General features: G+C 39.9%; 1 protein-coding gene and 1 long non-coding RNA gene across 7 annotated transcripts in view; one reads left to right on the plus strand and one right to left on the minus strand.

Moving 5' to 3' along the window:
• The window catches only part of LOC310843850, a 55372-nt gene extending 45803 nt beyond the window's left edge, over positions 1 to 9569 (minus strand). For 4 of the 5 annotated variants that reach the window (XR_014563693.1, XR_014563694.1, XR_014563695.1 and 1 more), the window contains exons 1-2: positions 9216 to 9444; positions 6815 to 6927 (exon numbers count right to left, since the gene is read on the minus strand). This is a non-coding gene — a long non-coding RNA (uncharacterized lncRNA). Of the gene's footprint in view, positions 1 to 6814; positions 6928 to 9215 lie in introns of all 5 variants that reach the window. The other variant, XR_014563696.1, reaches the window with a different exon arrangement.
• Positions 236 to 23689, plus strand: LOC310843697 (gap junction beta-6 protein). Of its 2 annotated transcripts, none has more exons than XM_083737359.1 (2): positions 236 to 447; positions 22015 to 23689. In XM_083737359.1, coding segments are annotated over exons 1-2 (816 nt in total). In that variant the 5' UTR covers positions 236 to 445; the 3' UTR covers positions 22829 to 23689. The 2 variants fall into 2 exon arrangements, with proteins under 2 accessions (XP_083593485.1, XP_083593486.1); XM_083737360.1 differs by lacking the exon at positions 236 to 447 and adding an exon at positions 9756 to 9917.
• Positions 23690 to 23941: the final 252 nt, after the last annotated feature.

Here is a 23941-nt window from a genome sequence, read left to right on the forward strand (position 1 = left end):
GTTAATTGCCTAAATCAGGAAATATTCAACATTTAGGAGCTGTCCGCACTAGCAGATCTATTGCAGTGATGTTAGAAAGAATTGTTCAAAGGGATCTTATCTTGAAAGAGGAATGAATTGTGATATAGCAACTTGACAATCAAACACCTAGTCATGTCTAGTCTTGCAAAGATTATAAAGATTTCAGGAGCTAGACATATGCTTTGGATTCAAATGAATCTTGAACTGGGGCAGGTTGCCTCAGAGGGATTTGGGGGTTCTCCATGTGGGATCTGCACGAGGTGCCCTGGGTTAAAGTAGGGATCCCATCCTAAGGACCTTATGGACTCCGTCTTTAAAAAATATATATGCTGCACTGTGTCTGCCAAAAGTGCGATTATTTTTTTCATATAATGGGAACACCAGTGTGAGGAGAAGGAGGGAGTTCCATTGTGACTGAATTTGAATGTAAGTGTTGTTGATTGCTTGCTTATTCTTATTACTAGGCAAGTCAATGGATCCTCTCTTTTCCTAAGCAAATTACTTTGCTTTTAGTTCACTATATGTGTGTAGTCCTGGTGATTTTTAATTATTTTATACAAGTAATTATAAAGTGGTTATTATTATTAAACTAGTTATTTCTTAGTGCCTCTTTCTGTATGTGCTACAGCTGTTATCCAACACACCCCTTCATCAAACCTAAGTAATTTTGTATTGGAAGCCAAGCATAGTCTGCCTTATTTAGTACTCTTATTATTACTAGTATTATTAAATTCTTTCTTTCTTAGTGCCTGCCTGAGTGCTATTGTGTGCCCACAAACATTCACTGTTATAGGCAGCAAAGCATCACACCATATATATTTAACAATCATTTTCATCATGTTATTGTCGTCATCACCACAGTCCTATCTCTATTATTACCAGTATTATGTTTGGTCATCATGAGGTATGTACATCATACTGGCAGCTGCCCCCAGGGACGAGGTACATGCAAGAGGTGCTGCAACTGCAAGCTGCAGCACTGACGATTTCATTTCTCCTCCACCCAACCCAAGTGCACCTTCACTGTTGCAGGCAGAAGCAGTGAATACACAACTGAACGTTTCCCCTTCTCCCTGGTTCTGAGGCTGCTGGCATGGCTAGTAGTGTAAACAAGTGCAATCCTACTACTACTATCTCACCTATTGTAGAGCATGAGGCAGCATGGGGCACTTTGCTGCTGGTAGCTCCTCCGACTGAAGCTATAGAGGAGATTAATTTATGAGATGTCAGATCGCAGGAGGCTTTGTCATTTGTGGGACACTTTAGCTGAGGGCTGCAAATTCTGGTTGTGTGTGTCTGCATGCATGTCTGAGTGTATGAGTCATATTAAAGGAATTCCGCGCACTAAGAGAAGCCAGTGCAAGGATTCCCTCTAATACAATGGGACATCCTCCCTAATCTGCTCTAGAAGGTCGGAAGAATCCCCAGAACAGTATGGTGGGGTCATTCCATTGGGCAAGAAGTCATGCTTGCACTGATGGAACTTTCTTCTTAGTCACACACATAGGTTGTATTCAACCTAATACTATGTGTAGTGTGCTTATGAAAGAGCGGGGAATAGAGAGAAAGTCCTGTGTGAATGCATATGTGGTGAATGTATGTGTGCATACACTGGCCATGACGACCATTGGCATGTGACCATTGATGGGGTGGCTGTTTGGCAATGCAGCCCTCAGCCGAAGAAGGTTAGCTACTTCTCACACAGACTTAAGTCTTAAGCAAGACATGCTACTGGTCTATATTGATAAGAAATGATTTCTAATGTTTTGAAGAAAGTTAGCAAAATGTGATTTATTTATTTTTTTTAAAAAGTAACATTGAAATAACAATTTGGAAATAACACAATCTCCATTATGAAGCAACAACATAGACATGAATAAACAGTAATGAATAATCACATAGTCTAGGTATGAATAACTACAGGTTACAGAACTGGGAAGTACTTGCTAATCCATACTATATACAGGAAAGAGACTGGGTGTTAAAAGTGGGTGATGACCAGTTACATCAACTGGCATCAGTGCAATGATATTAGTATTTAGCTTTGCTCAGCAATGGAAACGTCTCCAATGGCCACTAGGTAACATGAAACAAACTTGGTAAAGCATAAGAAAGTATAAAGAAATGTTGTTTCAAGATAGAAGCTTACAGTAGCACTAACTCAAAAAAGGAGCAAATAAAATATACAAAAATACCCACTACAGAGAGATGCCATTTGGCAAGTAGTTAATTTGGACTGCAACATGTGAACAAATATTACTTGTCCATCTGAGTCAATGTATTCATTAATAAATAGCATTCATAAAGGGTAGTGTTAGATGGGCTATGCAAGAATTTATTTTCCTTCCTCGGATAACAACAGAAAAAAACATAGTGCAGCTGACGGCAAAAGGGAAGATAACAGCATATGAATGGAAAAAAGAGAGCAAATAATGAAATGGGGTGAATGCATAGTAGTCTATAGTTATGAGACGATTGCACTGATGCAGCATTTTGGAAGTTACTGGAAGTATGAATGAAACTTAAAGGAAGCATTAATAAATATCATTTATTATGATATTGTTCTTAGATACCACTAACAATACAAACAGCCATAAAAAACCTCAAAGTGGGTACATATAAATGTCAAATGTGTAATTTAAGATTTTCCTTGCAGTTGGGATTCAGGCCTGGTTTTTGTACAGAAATACAGCAATGACTCATAACAAAAGATCTGATAAGGAGCAGTGTATTAAAATGACAGTTAGTGGGTATTAAGAGGCAACTAGAAGCAAACTGGTTTAATTTAACTGACAGAAATTAAACCAATAAGCACAATCCTATGGATCCTGGGAGAGTGATTCAGGATCACAGGATTTTGTAGAACTCCCTCTCCTAGATGCCACATAAATGACATCTTGCTCTAAAAACAAGGGGGCCAAGGAGCGGCATGACAGAAAATTGTCCTCCTATTTCCCTGATGTGCCCCCAGAATGGGGGGGAGTATGTAGTGGGAAGAAGTACATTGGTTCTGGAGCTAGCATTAGTATCTCCCTACACCACCCTAATGGAACCAATGGGAAGGGGCTTTATTAAAAGCCATGGAAATCCACCCAGCGTGTGACCTCTATATAGCTCTGGATTTGGTGCTTTCTGTGTCTCAAATTTTCCCTCCCCCAGCCACACTGGGTTGCTATGTAAATTGGAGAACAAAGGGATGGATTGAAAGATACATAAGATAAATCAGCTGGGATATTCCAAGTTCTGGACTAATGCTACAACTAACAGCTTCGTTTATAATGCTCAGCTGCAGCCTTATCTCTCCCATAAAACTTTCCATTCATTCATGGATGATAGCTGCAGTCAGGACACTTGAGAGACTTAAGAGAAACTATGAGCTTATTAAAGTGGAAGGAGGAGCAGGGATATTAAGCCATTTTGTGTACCTTAATAACCAGCATGCAGATGTAAATATATCTGAAAATAAACCAAAACATTTCCTTTCTCATCCTTAGCTCGGGATTGGGAAGACAAATGTTATCCGGAGTAACAAGTTAGAATAAATGACCAAATGGTATGGGAGGCTCAGACAGCATGGTATAGAATGGTATAATTATGAAGGCAGCCCAGTGCAGCTGGCTGAGGATTGTTTCTGGATTCAACAGGAATCAGTATAGAACACTCAGCAGTTATCACTGGTTACAGTCTTTGGTTTTGTTGGTTACAGTTCTATGTGAATTGTCCATAGAAGTATACATGACTTTCACAAAGATGAGCAAGCAGGCATGCAAAGGGAATAAAATGTTTTCAGCTTCAAACAGGTCATTCCGCTATGGAACCACACTCATCCCTTTTGGCCTGATGCACAACCCTTCTCAGAGAATCAAGTTATGAGCAACTGGTTTTTCTTGTTTCCAAGCAGAAGCCTGCAGAAAAATTGTTCAGGCTCCTGTAGGCTGCTGTGCCATTATGCCTCCTTTGACATCTCAGATGACCTGCAAGGAGCTTCTTTAAATAAATAAACTTTTATCAGACAGCTTTTCACCCACCCTGAGCATTTTAGGGTGCTCTGGCCAAACTGATACAAAATGACCTCTGAAGCTCTGTCACATAAGATGGTATACACAAAACTCTCAGTTATCCTCAGTTTTAACTGTTTTTAAATTGTTGTAACCCGTCCTGGGATCTGCTGGTAAAGAGTGGGTGGTGGAGGAGATGATGATAGCTGCTGCTGCTGTTCACAGCATTGTAAGAACTGAATACACCACAAGGAATCTAGAAGATATGCCAGTTCTGGGTGGGGTCACATTTCCTCTGAAGGAAAAGGTTTGCAGCCTGGGGCATGCTCTTATATTCATTTTTGTCACTGAAAGTGACCACAGTGGCTAAGAGTGTCATCTGCCAGCTTCAGCTGGTACATCAGCTACAACTGATCCCAGACAGAGATAATTTAGCTATAGTGGTTCATGCATTTCATATCTCAAGACTGGATTATTGCAATGCACAATGTAAACTGCTTGGATATTTTGATGTTTAGTGGTCTAAACATTTCACTAAATGAAAAATTGAGCATAAATTGACCATAACAGATGAAATATTAAGTCACTGAGTTACTGCCACAATGGCAACATTCTATTCCACCTTACATGTGGACTCCTCCACCTCAGGTTTTCACTTCAATGAAGCAACCCCAAATACACCTCTGCTCTGTTTGGACACCTTTGTTCCTTCTAATATAGATCTTAAAACTTAAGGATTCTACTGCCTGAGCTAGAATAGCTAATGAACAACCTACAGGAGACCTCTGTGACACTTCATATTGTCATGTGGTAATTATGCAGAAAAGGAAATGACTCTGTGGGTGTAATTTTAGGGCTCAAGTGAGTTTTTCTTTTCCTGCTTTAGCAAGTGTGTGTCTTGCCATGTACATCAAAGGCTAACTGTGTTGAAATATTGTGCTCTCATAATAGAGCTTAAGTTGGAGCGCTGGCAGCAAGGCCATTGGAAAACTAGAGGAAAATCAGCATGCTTAGGGGAACTCTGGGTTTTCAGAAATACAAAGACTCTTAAAAAAACAACAACACTGCAGTAGTAAAATTCCCTTAGGGGTTCAGTAGTCATGGAATGCAGCATGACGGTTGGAAAAGGAAAATGGAATAGGGAGAAGTGGAATATCCTGCTTGGAAGGGATGGGCAGCTTGAACACCGAACAGGAACTCTCATTTTAGGCTGGGTAATGCACTGCAACCATTTGTTGCAGGTCACACTTGTACTCTTGCAATATGCTATAATACTATTATAAAAATAAGAATTAACACCAGATGCTCTGCATTCCACATTAATCAACTGGAATTTATCTCTTATCAAACTAATACAAGATTTTAGTAAGTGTTCTTATTTACAAGAAGATTTATCTAAATAACTTATTTCAAGAATGACCTTTGGAAGCAAACATCAAGGGGGCATGTTTGACATTACAGCTACTAGTGTGACTTAGTCTAGAATGCTGACCTCTTTCAGAAAGAAGTAAATAGGAGGAGCTTTGAGTTGTATTTTAAAGCTTCATCATTAAAAAAAACAAAAACTATTTGTAGCTAACGAATGGCATCTAATTCTCAAGCAAGCTGGTTTCTTGATCTCATGAGATTGAGATTGATCCCATAGCCATCCACACACAGCAAATGAATATTAAACTAGACACATATTCCCATTACATAGCTGCCATTGGCCATTAAGAATGAAATAATATCACATTTACTGAAGCAGATACTTGTTCCTTATTGATATATAAAGGCAATTTAAAAGTCTACTGGTGATGCATTTAAAGCAGGAATGCGAAAGCTTTGTCCTCCAAATATGGACTCCCAACTCCCATAAACCCTGCTCAGCATGACCAGTGTTCAGGGCTGATGGGAACTGTAGTCTAACAACATATGGAGGGCCATAGGTTCCCCATTCACATATAAATCTGAATATATGACCATTCCTAGTTTCGTAAAACAGTTCTTTCACCCCTCTCTCTGGCATCTACATATCAGTCAATCAATGTAAAGTTTGTTAAACTATGCTTAAAATTACCTGACCACTAAATTCAGACAAAAGTTTTAAAATATGGCACCCCTTGCGGCCTATGTATATATCCTGGCACTGGAGGTTTAGGAAATCTGTACAGAAAGAGAAAACTTTACAGAAAGCATTGTATGCTTTTACTGGGTGCACAGATACAGGCAGATAACACTTTCAGCTAACTAAAAGATTCTAATTAATTCTTGGGAGTTTCTGAGATATGCAAAAGACTAAATTGTTTACTCCAGGCATAGGCAAACCCAGCCCTCCAGATGTTTTGGGACTACAACTTCCATAATCCCTAGCTAACATGACCAGTGGTCAGGGATGATGGGAGTTGTAGTCCCAAAACATCTGGAGGGCCAAGTTTGCCAATGCCTGGTTTAGCCCATTAGTTCTGTAGGAGTTATTCAAAACAGTTGTTCCTCCAGAAACAGCAGGAGTAAGTAAAAAAAGAAGTGCTTGTGTTGGTAATGAAACATACCTCAATCAAGAGGCATCAGTTTGCAATTTGTGGTTTTGCATAGTTGCTGTGCTGAACCTGCTATTATGTATAGATCAGCAGTGCAACAAGCAGCATGAGAGTCTGAACAGTTCTTCGCATTGAGAGGTCTATGTATGCTGATTCAGTGCTTTTATCACTTGCAAAAGTCTTGTCTGAAAGTAGCTAGGAAAAAGGAACCATCTAGTTTGGTTCATTTGGCTATCTGTTTTTGCCAGTAATTTTAACAAGTAAAAACACATGTACCTTTTCCAGAGTCAGAGGAACAATACGGGTGTTGTTCATTCGTTGTTGTTTGACAAGCTGAAATACTAAACCAAGCTGTGTACAGGTGGGCAGCATAAGATAAATGGAGATGCCTAAAGGGAGAGAATCATAGAATCAAAGGATTGTAGAGTTGGAAGGGACCGTGAGGATCATCTAGTCCAACCCCTTGCAATCTCATGCTCTTAATCTATCCCAACCTGGGATAACAGCTATCCCAGGTTGAGAAATATATATCAGTTATTAACTGAATGATATAGCATACAGGAAAGTCAGAATTTTAAAGCCAAACAGATAGCAATTTATTTCTAACAAACAAAATATTTTCTAAGCAATTCAGTTGTGAGATCTGAAAACTGGATAAACTAACCTTGAAACAAAAATATACTTGGGGGGGGGGAATGCTTGCTGACTTCAGGTGATAAAGTTGAGTTTGAAGAGTTATCTGTGAAACATGCTGACTGCAGCATTAAATGTGGTCCCAGCCAACATGTTTATTGAGCACTCATCCTGATTTGTTTAGAGGGAAATTAGATTCTGTTTGCTACTTAATGAGAATTCATTCTGATTTGTTTGTGGGCAGGTTAGATGACATTGAGTTGAAAACATGTGTTTCCCCATACTTTCCAGTACATTTTCCCTATCTCTTTCCTTATTGTAACAAATCTAATCTTGTTGCCAACCTGATTGATTGAATCCCACTCAAAAATAGTGAGTCTGTAAGTGCTCTAAGATCCAAAGGATCAAGCAGTTGTATCTTCTATTTATCAAAATATACAGTGTTTCAGCAACAAATCAAACTTTGATGTCATATACCAGATCGATTGTTTGTTAGAGTTACTCAAAAGGCAAACTAGGTGATTTAGAAAATAAATGGTGAACAGATGTGTTTGTTTTGTTTTTATTATGTATTTTGTGTTCTTGTCTTAGATTTTGATGTTACGAACAGCCCTGTGATCTTCGGATGAAGGGCAGTATAGAAATTTAATAAATATTTAAATCAATAAAATTACTTCTCCTTTGCATCTGTGCAATATCAATGACAGCAAAGAATGGAGAGGTGTTCAACTCTCTTTTTATCCAATAGGCTGAATGCTTACTATCTGAAGTTAGCTGCATTTGTTTCAAGCAAGCTGTATTCGTTTCAAAAATCTCACGAAGATATGGATATCAATTATATTTAAAATCACATTAGTTATTCCTGTGAGGTATATTCACAGAAAACTTAGCTTATCTTCAAACAGTTTTTTGGCATGTGTTAGCAATAGCAACAGCATATCTTATTGCCTGATGCAGATGTGTTTCAACTTAAACCACCATTCAGCAGATTATCTGCTTTCAAGGTAGCCCTGTGCAATTTCCTCTCGGTATCCTTAATAACTTCGGCACAGAATAGCTCCAAACAGAATAGCCCTGTTTGGAACTGGGGAGCATGTCAGATTTCATCCAGGGGACTTTTATTATGAGGCATAATAATTGTGCCACAATTTGTGAAAGGAGACAACACTTTCCCCCGCATGAATGAAGAAATATGAACTTGGAGACCAGCTTTCACAAGTGCTTCCAGAATGCCCTGCCTCTCCTTCCTAATCCTTGCAGAAAAGGAGTGTTATGTATGACACAAGCACTCTTTCCACTATCCCAACAGCTGATCTTGCACAGCCTTTCTTCAAAGTTCATGCCTGTCTAGTGGTGACATGATTTGCAAAGTTTTCAAAAGGTATTTTCACTGAAGCTCCTTATTTCATCACCACTATTATTTTATTTCCCACCCTTCACCTTAATGTCCCAGGGGAGGTTACACCAATTTGAAACGCAGCATATGACTAACCATCAATAAGTGCAATAGCCAATCAAATGTCTGAAATTAATTAAGCAATTTAATTAATAATCCTGTTCCCACCAAATTAAACATGTCTTGCTATGGGATGGAGTTGTGCATAGACTTGAATCAGATCTGAATAGATCTGTCAGTTAGAACATGGTGCCCATAAATGCCAAGGTTGCAAGTTTGATCCCTGTATGGGACAGCTACGTATTCTGGCACTGTATGGGACTGGAATAGATAATACTCAGGGTTTCTTCCAACTATTCTATTTATATTATATTATTATAATTTGTGTTCTGCCCTTCATCTGTAGATCTCAGGGTGGTTCACAGCATAAAAATACAATATAAAAGCACCACATGCATAATTAAAAACAAGATTATTATGATCTCTCCTGCTGTAATCTGTGGGATTCAAATGTGCTCAACTCTGGCTGGGAAGGGGCAGAAGTTCCCCAGAGCATTGTATCCTGGAAAGTGATATACAAATATAGCTAATTCATGCATGGTCAGACCAGCTCTGCGTGTAGTTTTCCACCACACCTGCATTTATTACCTGAACTCGGTTGAAGCCCTCTTGGGACGTTCAGGAGGCTCTAATAAAATGTCCTAACTCTACCCGCTGCTGCAGTTTGGATGTTTTGGGTATGTAGTTGGAGATTCTACCATTGAATAGCCGATTTTGCCCCAGCAAAAAAAAGGGGGGAAGGGTGTCGAGAGCGCTGACTTCCCCAACCGGGTGCCCGCCATGCACCATCGCGGTCGGGGGTGACGGCAACCGCCGTCCAGGGACACCTGAAGGGCGCCGGGGCTGAGAGAGGCCTTGCCCGGCTCCCTCCACTCGGCGTCGTCTCTCGACCCTGAGAGAGGCTCCTCTCGCTCCTGCCCGCTCTTCTCCTTCTCCTTCTCCTTCCCTCGCGCCCTTTTCCCGCCTCCCTGAAGACAAGGCCTCGCCTCCTCCTCCTCTTGTCCCGGCACGTCAAGGGAAGGAGGGCGGGAGGCAGGTAGGGGGCGCGGTTAAAAGCCGCCGGCGAAGCAACAGGGAAGAACTTTTTGACGCTCTCAGGGGGAGAGAAAGAGACCGCGAGCTGCCGCCGTTGCCGCCTGGCCCCAGAGTGAAGGAGACGCGGACCACCGCCCACCGAAGCGCCGAGGGGGCAGCCCGTCGCCGGCGAAGCCCGCTTTTCCCGCCCTTTTCCAGCCCATGGTGCGCTCGGCGAGGCGCTCAGGGGCTTTGATTTCCCTCAGACGCTGACAGGTGAGAGAGACTTTGCGCGCCTGCCGCCAACCCCGGGGAGCCGGGCGACCCTCTCGAGTCGCCGCCATACTCTTCATTAAAAATGAAATTATTTAGTGGAATTCGTATGCCGCCCTTCTCCCGAAGATCACAGAATGGTTCACAACCTCCAGTGGGATGGCTAAGCCTAAGAGTCTGCAGGCGCTACCTACCCCTAATCCCAAACGGACTAGGGAAAGCGCCCTCTGCACATGCTCAGAAAGGGAATATTTGCTGTTTTGTTGCGTGCTGGGTTTTTCAGAGGGGAAGCCGAAAGCCTGAGCCCTGTGTGGGACTTGGTAAAGCCGGGTTTAACTTGTATAGGCGGGGTGGGATGGGAGGTGAAGAGAGAGCAAAGCAAATTCATGACATCCAAGGAGCTCCATGGTCGGAGGCTGTTGGCTTCATGTAGACAAAATGGAGCTTGGTGCTATTCAGCACAAGTTCTTTTATAAAGTATTTCCTCCTTTGTTAAAAAAATAATAATCCTGAAGGAGTCTGTCATAGCAAGCAAGTAGGAAAGAGACTAATTAAAGAGAGGATTTGCCCTTGCCACAATAATTTTTAAGATGCCACAAGACTCCCCCATTTTGACACACTTTTGGGGGGGGGGTGTGATTTATTTTTATTTTTTAACTGTCCGAGGGTTTTGGTGAAAGAAATAATCCCCTTTCATGCATCTCCTTTCCAGATTTCCACTCCATATAGTCTTAGTGGGACTTCCTCACTGGGGAGTTCCTTTAGTTGTGAAGTTTCGGGATAAAGAGAGCGATGAGTCCCATATGCCTCTTCACAAAATAAATGGCTAGTTTGTAATCAGCTTGCGCAACACGTTTGGTAATCATGGTGTTCAGGAAGATGCCTTTCTGTAGAATCTATTTCTTCAATTGCTCTTTTGCGTTTTACATTGTTTACTTCTGGTCTCTCACCAGGCTGATCAATATGGCAATTGTAGGGAAAGAGAATACGAGTTTATGAGCAAAAATAGGTTAACAGATAATCAGATTTCTCTTTTCTTTTTTTGAAGAGGCACAAGAATGGAAATCAGTCCATGTGTATTGTTTTCTTCTATCGTATACAATGATGAGATCTTGGACAAATCATCTAATCAAAGTTGTAAAACTGAGTTCTTAATGCCTCCTTCAGATATCCATTGTAAGACTAAAGTCGTTACTGTTTGGAAATTGGACTGCCTAGTCCTCAAATGGTACTTCTGTTGACCTTGCCAAGAATGCACTTACACACCTAATAGCACCTTAAGATTACTAGACTCAAAAGCATCTAATTTACTTTTTCATCACTTCAGAAACAGATCTGGCAAGTTTTGTTGTGAATAGTTATTTCATATTTCTTTTCCACTCTTCTACCCTGCCCACTAATTTCATCTGATTCTGTGGCCACTACTTCAGTTCTGTTTGGTCCTCATAATGTAATTACCTTTACAATGGTGTATTACTTCCTTCGCTTCATGTAGGTATGGTTATTCCATATTCCTATGATGATGTGATTTTGATACATTTGATAGCATGCTACATATATAACATATTTAAGCTTTTGGACTTGGAAAGATATGAATTCAAATCTCTCTATAGCCCCTGCCTCATTGATCAGTTTTTGGCAGATCATTAGCTCTGATCCAGAAAAGCAGCAAAAAGCTCAAGCCTGTCTGGGTTCTTGTTTAAAATATTGCTTTGAGATTATTAGAGAAATTATGAGATACAAATATAAATAAATCACTTCCTTCAAGCATACTGACAGCTCTATCTATCTGTTTTGGTGGTGTAATTGTGATTCCAATCCAAGTGTGGATAATATTTGGCACTCCAGATGTTGTTGAACTAAAACTCCCATCAGCCCCACCAAGCATGCTCAAAAGCTAAGGATAATAGGAACTGTAGTTCAGCAACTTCTGGAGAGCCAAATGTTCAGAAATGTTCTATTGATGGCTCCAGCAGAAAGATGCTGTTCAGCATCTTAACCCAATTTTGGTGTCTGTGTGGAGTACAATTATTGTAGATATTTATTTAATTAACTTTCTCCACTGAAGTAAAGAGCAATGGGGTGTTCTGCAAAACTTTTCTATAAATCTTAACTGGCTCCCTCGCTGCTTTTCTTCCTTCCACCACCTGTTCAGATGGCTTGGCAATGTACTCATTTATGTTTAAGAGTTCTGCATAGGGTTCTCTATAGAGTATAAAAGCTTTTGCCGTATTCTCCTGCCTAGTATCACAAGGAGTGCACATCACATTGGGCAGTCATGGGGATTTCCTTATTCTGTTGTTAACTTGCAGCCAATTACCGTAAATGTGTAGTTCTTCTAGCTGTATATGACATACCCAAACCATCCAGCAAAATAAATAAAGGCAGAAGTAATTAAAGTTAATTTGTGACACACCTAGTCTGGTTTTGTTTTTTTACAAAAGCCTCACATGAAGATGAAACAGACTTTAGTTTGTAAAATCATTAGATTCCTTTCTGGGAGTTTCTGTCACAGGTCCAACATAACCTATGCTCTAACACATTATTGATCAGTAAATTAAAAGTGTGTGTGTTTCTTGGTCACTGTGATTAATGGAAGTGATACAGATAACAAGAATAAAATAGTATCATGTTTTCTTTGTAGAAAGGCAGTTGATAGATCTTAAATACTTAAAATTTTAAGCTACAAAATGCAACTGCATCAGTAGTGTGATGTAGTAAATAGAAACAGTTATGGGTTTTTTATTGTTTTTTATTAAAGATTTCTTAGTTTACAAAAATACATGCATTGTCTGGAAATGGAAACAGTTATAGCTCTAGTCCTACTGCTTCCAGTGACCTCTGGTCAAGTAACACATTTGCCCAGATAACATATAGTTTTGCTCTGAGAGACTAGTAGCTAAGGCATTATTGTACAATTTTCCATTTGGACATCACAGAACATAGAACAATAAAGGAATTGCTAAGTTGGGTATGTCTGAAAAAGAGTTCTGAGTAATTACACGCTTTTGCACAAACACTAACATAACTTGCTCAAATTAATCTGTTACCTGCCCATCTTATAGATATTTTCCCCTGCCTATTTCTACAAAATTTGCTGTAATGGGCAACTAGTCTTTGGTTCCCATCCAGGGACACTTCTTGTTAGTAGTGTCCCTGGATGGGAACCATTGCCTATTCTTACAAAAAAAAAACCTAACCAATTTAATCCAGGTTGAGCATTCTGATGTGGATGGGGCAATCATCCACCATACACACAGAATACTATTAGTCACAGGTGCTATTGAAATCACTGGAATAATAACTTTTAATATTTATTTCAGTGGGCCCTAAGTTAACATTTTGAAAAGTATCCTTTTTAAATCTTTAGAATACGAAGCAGGGAAAGACCCTAGCTTATGGCACAGCAAATGCTTTACATACATAAAGTTCCAGTTTCAATCTCTGGCAGCTCCAGGTATGGCTAGAAAAGACTTCTTTCTGAAACCCTGAAGAACTGCTGCCCATCAACCTAGACAATATTGAACTAAATGGACTTAAGCACAGCTTCCTAGCCCAATATTTTTGCCTCTCTCTTTCTTTCTTCACTTTTCCCATTCATCATGCAAAGGATAAAAATTAAAGGATGGATAAGGAACATTTACCAATATGTTTGTTGATCCAGGTGCAAATTAAAGTGGTCAAATGTTCAAGGTATGAACCAGATCTCTTTAAAAATTTCAGGTCTGTTTATTTCCATTTACACCTTTGCCAGAATGTCTACTATATCCATGACCTGTATCTCCATGCCAGGCTGAATTTTGGCCTTCCATGACTGGAATATCAACCACTTGGCAACTACCATGGCTTCCTTTATCCAGGCAATGAATGTAAGGTTGCAGTGTCAGCCCTTAACCTCACAATTCAATAGGGTATGAATAAGTCCAGTTTCCATGGCTAAATCATATGGAGTATCTACAACTTTAGCAAAGGGAAAGACTCTGAGCTATCTCAGAAGCCAGGTCCAATATGCCTCAAATAAGTTATTTTGTTGTGCAAGGCTAGGAAGAATTTTAAGAAACATTTTACCATTCTTTAATGTGAATTGTGACATAGTATTTAAGAACAGTAAGTTACATTACATTAAATAGTGAATTATAAAATAAAATGCTCTGGGATTTAAGATGAATGGCAGGCTCGAAAAGTTTCTTAGTTTCTGAGATGCTGCTTCAGAATGAAGCTTTGACAGTCTTCTTGACCATATGCTGTTGTTTTTTAATTGTGCAGTGATTTATATTTGTCAAACTGTTAAAGGTTCAAAGAGGTTGCAAATAGAGATGCATGGTAGCAGCTCAGATATCCCTAAAACATACAAACCACTCACCACCATGGCACCTGAAACATAGTGGATATTTTGTTAGTATTTATAGATACAAGAATTACTGCCTTGTGATCTTTGGATGAAGGGTGGTATACAAATTTTAATAATAAAAAATAAAGCACATTAATTTCCCCAAAGAATCCTGGGATCTGCAGTTCCCCCCCTCCGAGCAACGGTTCCCAGCAACATTAAAAGACTACAGTTCCCAGGTTTCTTTGGAGAGGTTATGTGCTTTAAATGTGTGATGCTGCTCTTCCTATAGCATGGAGCACCAAGGACAGCAAAAAAGTGCATTTCTAGAAGTAACAATATCTCACTTGGATTTGTGTTAGTAGGTGGACATGTACCTCTTCTGTAGTAGATGAGAAACCACAGTTTTCTGGGGGATGGATGTTATCTAGAATTTCTCATCTATCTGTTGTATGAATGCCATCTGTAATCTCACAAGTGTACTTGAGAGATTCTCCAGGTACTGAAATCTACATTGAATGACTTCTTCAATGGTAAACATTTAACAAGGAGGTTTCTTAAGTGCATGTACCTTGCACGTTTTAACTTAACCTAGAAAGTAAAATGCCGTTTTCTCTCTGCAATCTTAGTTAATCAGTAGTCCAAGGGTCTGGTGTTTACTAATGGCTCTGTGTGTGTGTGTGTGTGTGTGTGTGTGTGTGTGTCCCTCACCCAGTGGGCTTCTTACAGTCTAGTCAAAATCTGTTGCAAACAGGCTATGTATTCCGCCCACCCCCGTTACTGAAAACAACAATCTGGATGCCATCTAATATTGTTCATTATGCATCAGGTTTCACCACCCACTATGTCCACATTACTGTTCAAAGGCATCTTAAGTTGCACCTACTTTCAGGATATGTGAAAATATAATAAAAAAGTAGAATACACACAGAGAGAAAACTAGCATAGCAAGCACAATTTGAAAAATCCCATGCTGCTGATCACTTAAAAATCTATGCTCTCCCCAAAGAGATCGCCTCTCCCCATATGAGCTGACCTGGATCTTGTAATCATTTGAGGCCCTTCTTTGTGTGCCTCCTCAAGAGGTCTGGAGGGTGAAAGCACGAGAATGGGCCTTTTCTGCAGTGGCTCCCCATTTGTGGAATGTTCTCCCCAGGGAGGCTTGACTTGTGCCTTCATTACACATCTTTATGCGCCAGGCGACAATTTTTCTCCGTAACCAGGCCTTTCTCTGATTAACATTCCACAGTCTTTTAAATATTTGTGGGTCGAGGGTTATTGGTTTGTTTTTGTTTTATTATGTATAACAAACCCAGCATATTTGCAAAGCTAACCAAGGTTATTGAATTTGGACAAGGCTGTTTGGTTTGGTCAACACCAAACCATTCCTAAAAGAAGCCATGGTCTGGAAATGAACAACAAACCACGGTTTCACATTGTGATTTGTTGCAAGTGAACAAACCGTGCTTAGTGTCCTGTATTGCCTTTGAACATTGGAATAAACCGCACTATGGCTTAGCATTATGTGTGAATTGAGGTAGCATATTGTAACTGTGATGATTTCTGGTAGCCATCTGATACACGGAGATGAAGTCAAATTGAAAGGTAAAGACAATCATTTGACAGACTGACAAGAGTTAATATTTTATTTGCTAGTAGCATCCAGGATTAGTATAATATATAAGATACTGACTAGTGGATAATTCTAGGCCAGGAGGATTTCCTTTCTTTTCTTCTTTTTAATAATGTTTTTATTTATTTTCATGGTAAGTACAGTGGTGCCTCGCAAGACGAAATTAATCCGTTCCGCGATTTTCTTCGTCTAGCGGTTTTTTCGTCTTGCGAAGCAAGCCCATTGACAGCTTAGCGGATTAGCGCTATTAGCGGTCTAGCGGCTTTTAGCGATCAGCTGAGAAGCGGCTCATCAGCAGAACAGCTGATAAGCGGCTTAGCGCTTAGGGAAAGGGCGGGGGGGGGAAAGCGGGAACTCGCAAGATTTTTTCGTCTTGCGAAGCAACCCCATAGAGAAATTCGTTTAGCGAAGCGCCTCCAAAAACGGAAAACCCTTTCGTCTAGCGGGTTTTTCGTCTTGCGAGGCGTTCGTCTTGCGGGGCACCACAAGCAGTTCTTGGTGGTCATTTATCTGTCAGAAAGGAAACCCTTCTATTTATCTTCTGTACCATGAAAATATATTAAAAACATTATTAAAAAGAAAGGAAATCCTCCTGGCCTAGAATTGTGCACTAGTCAGTATCTTATATTGGGGGATGCGGGTGGCACTGTGGGTTAAACCACAGAGCCTAGGGCTTACCGATCAGAAGATTGGCGGTTCGAATCCCCGCAATGGGATGAGCTTCCGTTGCTCATTCCCTGCTCCTGCCAACCTAGCAATTCGAAAGCACGTCAAAGTGCAAGTAGATAAATAGGTACCGCTCTGGCGGGAAGGTAAACGGTGTTTCCGTGTGCTGCTCTGGTTTGCCAGAAGCAGCTTAGTCATGCTGGCCACATGACCCAGAAGCTATATGCCAGCTCCCTCAGCCAAGAAAGCGAGATGAGCGCCGCAACCCCCGAGTCAGCCACGACTGGACCTAATGGTCAGGGGTCCCTTTATCTTTACCTTATTTGGTCCTTACGTTATTGACTACCATATGAGATGGTGCTTGGAGGTTTTCTAAACAAAACTCAACCACGGTCTTCTGTAACTGCAATATGATGAACCATGTATTTATCCACAGGTGCTGTTGCTGGTTGCTGCTTTATGCAGTTCTTCCAGCCACTTTTACTGCTGAAAAGGGTACTTTTAAGATGATTATACTACAATTTAAACTGAAGCAGACTGACTTTTAATATGTGATACTAACTCTTTGAAGAAGCCATTCAACCTTTATGAGCAATTTTTGTATTATATGCCATCATACCATATTTTGCACTAGCTAGACAAAGGGGCTTTTCCGGACAGAAGTTTACTGTGAACTGTCTGCTTGCTGCTCATGCATGCAAGAAATGGTATTCCTCACCAAAATACTGTCCCATATTATTTTCTCAGTCTGGATTTACCATTTCTACAGGTATTTTGATGGTGGTGGTGTTGCTTGGACACTGAAGAAAAACTTGCATGCCCAAGTCCACAATAGACTGTTGTGGGGAAGTGCCTCTAGAAGGCAACAGACTTCTTTCTGAGGCTGACTGATAGCTGTCTATTCAGAAGTCCCATAATTTTCAATAGGGCTTACCCCCAGTTAATTGTGTATAGGATTACAACTTCAGGCTGCTGTTCTAAAGACTGGGGGAGGGTGGTTCTACTGCCTTATCTAAAGCTCTGTTGGGCTCTTGCCAGCAGGGCTTTCAACTGTGTATGCACATACACATACAAGCACATTCTCTTTCCCATTGTTTCTGGTGGGAAGGAATGGGAAAGCAGAAGTAGGTCTCATTTCCCCCTTTGTTTGGTGACTTGACAAGTGTCTAGGAGCGTTTTGGATCCTTTGGATTCCTTTGGTGTCTTCCACCTTTACAAATCCAATGTCAGCTGAGTTGGTCGTTGGAGCTGTCAATGTAGGAGCTGATCCAGTCCTTCCTAAGACCCCTGTGATGCTCTCCTAAGAAACGTTGGACCACATCCTTAGTGTTATATTGACCATATTATTTGGATTAGTTGAGTGGTCCTTACTGATGACATATCCAAGCATTTTACAAACCTTGCTTCAAAACTTTATACTGGCTCAGACAGACATAAAGTTATTTGTTCCTAATGCATGTCGTCAGCTGGCATGCAAACCCAGTCAGCTGTATTTGGCTCATAGAATGCAGTGTAGATACCAGTGGTAGGGAACCATTTGGGCTCTGCTTTGGGCAGCAACTTTTATTGGGCCAGCACTGAATGCAGCATTTTCTTTACAGACCTTCCTATAGTGTGGAAGCAGACCTCTCGATCTTTCTTGTCTCCCAAGTATATATTCAGTATTGCTTAATAAAGCAATAAGACTAATAAAGAAATGAGGCACAAATCTGGGCTCAACAGAAATTCATGATATCGGTGGCCAGGTCCTAACATGATGTCTTGTAAAAATGCCACTAACTTTTGTGTTATTAAGGTGTATTTTTGAAGGAGCTTCATATACTGATGTTTGGCCAATGACTGCTGTGGTAATCATGTAGAATGTGAAGGGAAGAAGCATGTCCCACAACTTGAGGAGATACAGTGAACATATATATATATATTGGGGTGGTCATATTTGGGTGTAGCTTCCTGGCACCTGCCCACTGTGTAGTTGGGAACAAATGCCTTTTCACACTTCATGTGTTTACTGAGCAAACGTTGGTCAAGCCCTGGTGTACCCATAGTACCATGTGATATATAAATGGATCTAAGCATAGCTCAGAACTGATACTCAGATATAACTATTTTATCCCTGTTGTAAGCAAGAAATATAACATGTTTCTAAATTTGATGCTTAGTTAATCTTCTAGATTAGCTAGAGATAGTGTAAACAGTGCCTTTTCAATAGTGAGTCCAGAAACAGGTCTCTATTCTCTCTAAAAGTTTCAGTTTCTTTGATCCCTTAAGTAATCCTGGTTATCTAAGATTTTGACTCTGTCTAGCAGCTTCTAACTCTAAACAGCAGTGCTGTATTATGTTCAACCAGCAGAGCAGAAAATATTTTTGGTGCTTTCTTGGGTAAAAGGGTGTGACACACAAATTTGCTTGCAAGTGGCTGAGCTCGTTTCCTGCCCAGTGCTCATAGCTTGAGTCAGGGTTATGAAAGGTTGTATCCATGACACATACGTGGATCAGAATTAACTGCATCCTGCATATAATGTTACACTATCCCATCTGTAAACAAAATGTGATTTGAAACAAAAATAATCATGCAGAAATTAATTCTGCAGAAATGAATGGAATAGAACGTAAACCTAAGGTCTGGATTCAACTATTTTGGACCACAAATGGAATCGTAAGTTAAGCATTGGCAGCTTTCAAAAGCACTGTAAGACCTACCGCTCTGTGATGGCCTCTTTTATCCCATGTTTAAGTCAGGTAGAGAGATCAATGGAATGTTATTCTGTTGCTCACTTTCACTTGTGTTGCTTCCTCTGAACCTTTGAAATGGAACAGCCTTACAGGATGACTTAAAAATTATAAGATGGAAATCATTCATCATATCTTTTCTTTATGAAGGTTATTTCCACTAATTTGATGAATGCAGGATGAATGCCAGTTTCCTCCAGAAAAGGTTTTATCTCAATCCAAAATCAAATATACCATTCCCAGTTCAAAACATGAGTTTTTGATTGCCTTTTCTCTTTCTTCATACATTATTTTGTGCTTTTAAAAAAAAGAAAGACTACTACTCATCCATTGAAACAAATTCTTCCTATTTTGGAAGTTGCCTTCCTAACCAGCAGAAACCTATTATGTAAAGAGTTGATCTTTATTAAGTCATAAGAAACTAGGAGTGCTTCTTACTGTGGAAGACTGAACTTGCTGTGGAATGACCATGTTCTGTTCACTCATTAAGAGGGCATCTTCACAACATAAGCAGAACATCCTTCTTGAAGTTATGTGTTCCCTGTTCAGCTTCAGGATTTCCCGCCAGAGCTTAGAATTTCTGAACTTAAAAAACAAACACTTTAATGGAATAGTTGCACAATTTCCCCAGTTGCAAAAGGCCTCTTGGGCTCCTGCTCGGTTCATTATGGCATGGATACATTGCTCTAGACATTTCCTTCTCTATGTTCTGTCTCTTCTCTTTAGAGCCAACTCTATTCTGTTGGCGCTTGCATTTCCAAATAGCATTGCTTTAATATCAGTTTCTCTCCCTTCCCAGTTGCAATGGGAGGATTGTGCAGTGAAGGGAGAGGGGCATTTAACCCTTTCCACACACACAGTGGAGCTGGGAAAAGGGAGATTGCCCAGTTGACTATAGTGTGTTTGAAGTCTGGCAGCATAATTGATAGTCCTCTTCCAGATTTAAGTAGAAGATCAATGATTGAATGTTGCTAAATTTTCCATGCCTGGAAGCACTTAGGACAACAATACATTTTGTGTGAAATCACTCATTGTAGATAATGTATTACTTGCTTGGTATCTTGAATTGAATGTTAAATTTTATGTTAGTACATATAATTTATGAAATATACTCAGAGTCCTGCAGTGATTTCAAGCTCTTTATTGCAGCTTGTAAAACAGTGATTGAGCTTTCCCCCAAACCTCAGGCTTTTATATACATTATTTACACAATGAGTCCCATCTGATTGACTGATTCTGCTTCCCTCCTGGAGCCTGATTGGTCTTCTCCAGCAGGCCAATCAGTTGTTGCATTCTAGGATCCTACCTGCCTATTGCTCTCGGATCCAAGATTAGTCCGTAACAGTTTAGTATATAGTTTAGGTCAGTAGTCTCCAAACTTTTCAAATCCAGGATCCATCTTCAACACAAACATGCATATTTTTTTTAACTTTCTACCATGTATTTATATTGTGAAGTGCTGCTGTTGCAACCCACGTTAGAACAGGCTGTGACCCTACTCACCAATCGAAGGCCAGTAGTTTAACTTTGAATCACTGCAATGCACAGTTGCCAGAACGAGGCATTTCCCTTGGAGCAGGGATATGTAAAAAAGATAAATCTTTTTCTGGTGAATCTAAATTGCACAGAAAATTTAGTCTCCCCCCCCCCCCGCCTCGCCCTGATTCTTTGTGCACTGCTCTGGCTTAAAGAAAGCAGTAAGACTCCTAGAGTGATATCTGCTCAAAGTAGACCCTTTGAAATAGACATGCATTTATTTCAATGCACCATTAGTATGACTACGTAGAATATCACTCTTGACTTCTTGTCATACCTCACTAATGTGTTCATTTACCTGGTTAAAAAGGTAGTTTAGACTCTTAATGCAGTGGTGTGTGCTTTGCTATTGTTTTGTTCCACTGAGGATGGAATTGGTTCTCAACAGAATATTAAGCAGATAATTCATAGCAATTTGATGTGAAGTAAGTGGGATAATGTGTGGAAATCAAGCTCTCCAGCGAGTTTAAGTATTTCCTCTCCATTCCTATTACAAATTCAATAATGCTTCTATGCCATGCTTGGAGTACAGTGAATCATGCTTGTTAGAGCTTTGGGGCCAAACTAGACATGACATTAAGTGCATCTTTGCATTTAATGTTCAGGTTTTAAACAGCGTTGGGGGGGAGGGAGCGTGTAATGATCAGGATTGCAGCAAGCCTGAAGGAGGGCTTAACCTTTCCTCTCCTACTGTGGTTGTTGGCAGATGTTGTTTGCAGTGGGAATAAATTTCCCTTTTGGTGCCAGTTGCTGTACAAGCTCTGGCTATGCCTAGTTGGAACATGTATCCTAGTAATGAAATGCAAAAACTGCCCGTTTTAAGAAACAGATGCAGAATATCATGAAAACACACCATATGTGCACATTAATGGGATGCTACTAACAGCACAATCCATAGTTTGTTCACTAAAAAATGTTCCGCTGAGTTCCATGGGAGTTACTCTCAAGTCAGTTTGTATAGGATAGCACCCTCATTCATATTTTATAGCAGAACTAGTATTTATCTAAGAAGCTGAATTAGAATTATTTTCTGGGCACACATTATTTTGGGACTTTGAAATTAGTAGAAGATTCATTTGCTTTTTAAATCATTCTTCAGTTAATAAATATTTTTTTCCATGATTGTGTCGGAGCAGCTTATGTTTAATGTGTTGTATTTTATATCTCAATCCTTCTTTTTTTACATCCTCTCCTTGTCATAATAGGTCCAAAGACTCAAACGATAACATGGACTGGGGAACGCTGCAGGGCATTTTAGGAGGTGTAAACCAACATTCTACCAGTATTGGAAAGATTTGGTTGACTGTCCTGTTCATCTTCCGTATTATGATCCTTGTCGTTGCAGCGGAGGAAGTCTGGGGTGATGAGCAAGATGATTTTGTGTGCAATACGCTGCAACCAGGATGCAAAAACGTCTGCTATGATCATTTTTTCCCCATTTCCCACATCAGACTCTGGGCCCTCCAGCTCATCTTTGTCTCCACCCCTGCCCTCTTGGTGGCAATGCATGTCGCATACAGGCGGCACGAAAGGAAAAAGAAGTTCCGAAAGGGAGATAAAAGCTGTGAATATAAGGACATAGAAGAGATAAAGAAACAGAAATTTCACATCGAAGGTCCCTTGTGGTGGACATACACTGCCAGCATCTTGTTCAGGCTGATTTTTGAAGCTTCTTTCATGTATGTGTTTTACTATATGTATCAGGGATATCACATGCCTCGGCTACTGAAATGCAGCGCTTGGCCGTGTCCCAATGTGGTGGACTGCTTTGTTTCTCGTCCCACTGAAAAGACCGTCTTTACCATTTTCATGATTTCAGTGTCTGGCATTTGCATTCTGCTGAATGTGGCCGAGCTCTCCTATTTGCTGCTGAAGGTTTGTGTCAAAAGGTCCAGAAGAGCAGCGAAACCAAAAAATCACACTAACCATGAGAACAAAGAAGAAAGCAAACAAAACGAAATGAATGAGCTTATATCTGACAGCTGCCAGAACACAGTCACAGGATTTCCAAGCAGCTAAGGTGGCCACAAGCCTAACATGCGATTCATGCAAAATAAATGAATAGCCACATTTATAGTTGCCTGTGATATTGGTTAGATTTAACTAAGCAATAAATTAAGTGGGGAAACATGAGTATTACAACATGTTGGAATTAGGCACGTGGTGTCATTTTTTTAAAAGGTCAATAACAACATAGGAATGTAAAGAGTATTGGAAATTAAAGAGATTACATCGTATTATGCATATCTGTACCAAGTCAGCTTTGATTTCATTAGAAAGTAATACTTGTTAGAAACTTCTTGCTGAGACTCATCCTAAAGCCAAAGGGAAAGGAATAGCTGCCTTCCAGACTAGATACTATTAGTATTATGAGACACTTTACTACTGTGGTAGCAGTTTTAATTGTGAGCTTGCATCTAAATTAAAGTATTTTTATACGGTCTGATATGCCATGTTCCTTGGTATTAACATGTATGAATGAGTAGCGTCTCTTTTTAATATTTTGTTGAAAGCTAGCATGACGGCCGATGTCTTCACGCTGCTGGAAGTGAATCATTTCTAAGCATATGACTACATGCTGTAAATAATTCTATGAATACTCTATTTTACATACTACCAGTTTTAAATTTATTTGTACTATAATCCATGAATGATATAGTCATATCTGAATAACAAAGACACTTTGGTTTCGTACGCTGCAGAAGATTTCAAGGAGTATTGTTTTTTTAAAATAAATAAATGAAAACCTGTAGACTGGAAATGACAGTAGTAGGGAAAGGGAGGTTAACTAGCTAAAAATAATGTGAAGAAATTTCTCTCAACCAGTATGAGCAAATTTTTAGAACAAAGTGTTTCAAATAAAGGAAAAAATATATTTAACTTGGTATGTGTTTAATATTTTGCATGCAGTTTTAAAAAAATGTTAGTGGCTAAGTAAAAAACAACAACCCCACATTCGGCTGTATTCTGGGAGATACCAAATGATAGAAAAGATTTGAAGATAGAAGTGTGGAATTCACCAAGTTTAATGTGGGGCAGGCTTGGTACTTGCAATGGATGTGGAATTGCTTTGAATCTCCTTTAAAAGGCTGTAGCTTTGGTATTGTGCATTCCACAGCATTCATCTCATCT

This window comes from Podarcis gaigeae (genome assembly GCF_964106915.1).
Source record: "Podarcis gaigeae genome assembly, chromosome: 4".
NCBI classification, from domain to species: domain Eukaryota; kingdom Metazoa; phylum Chordata; class Lepidosauria; order Squamata; family Lacertidae; genus Podarcis; species Podarcis gaigeae.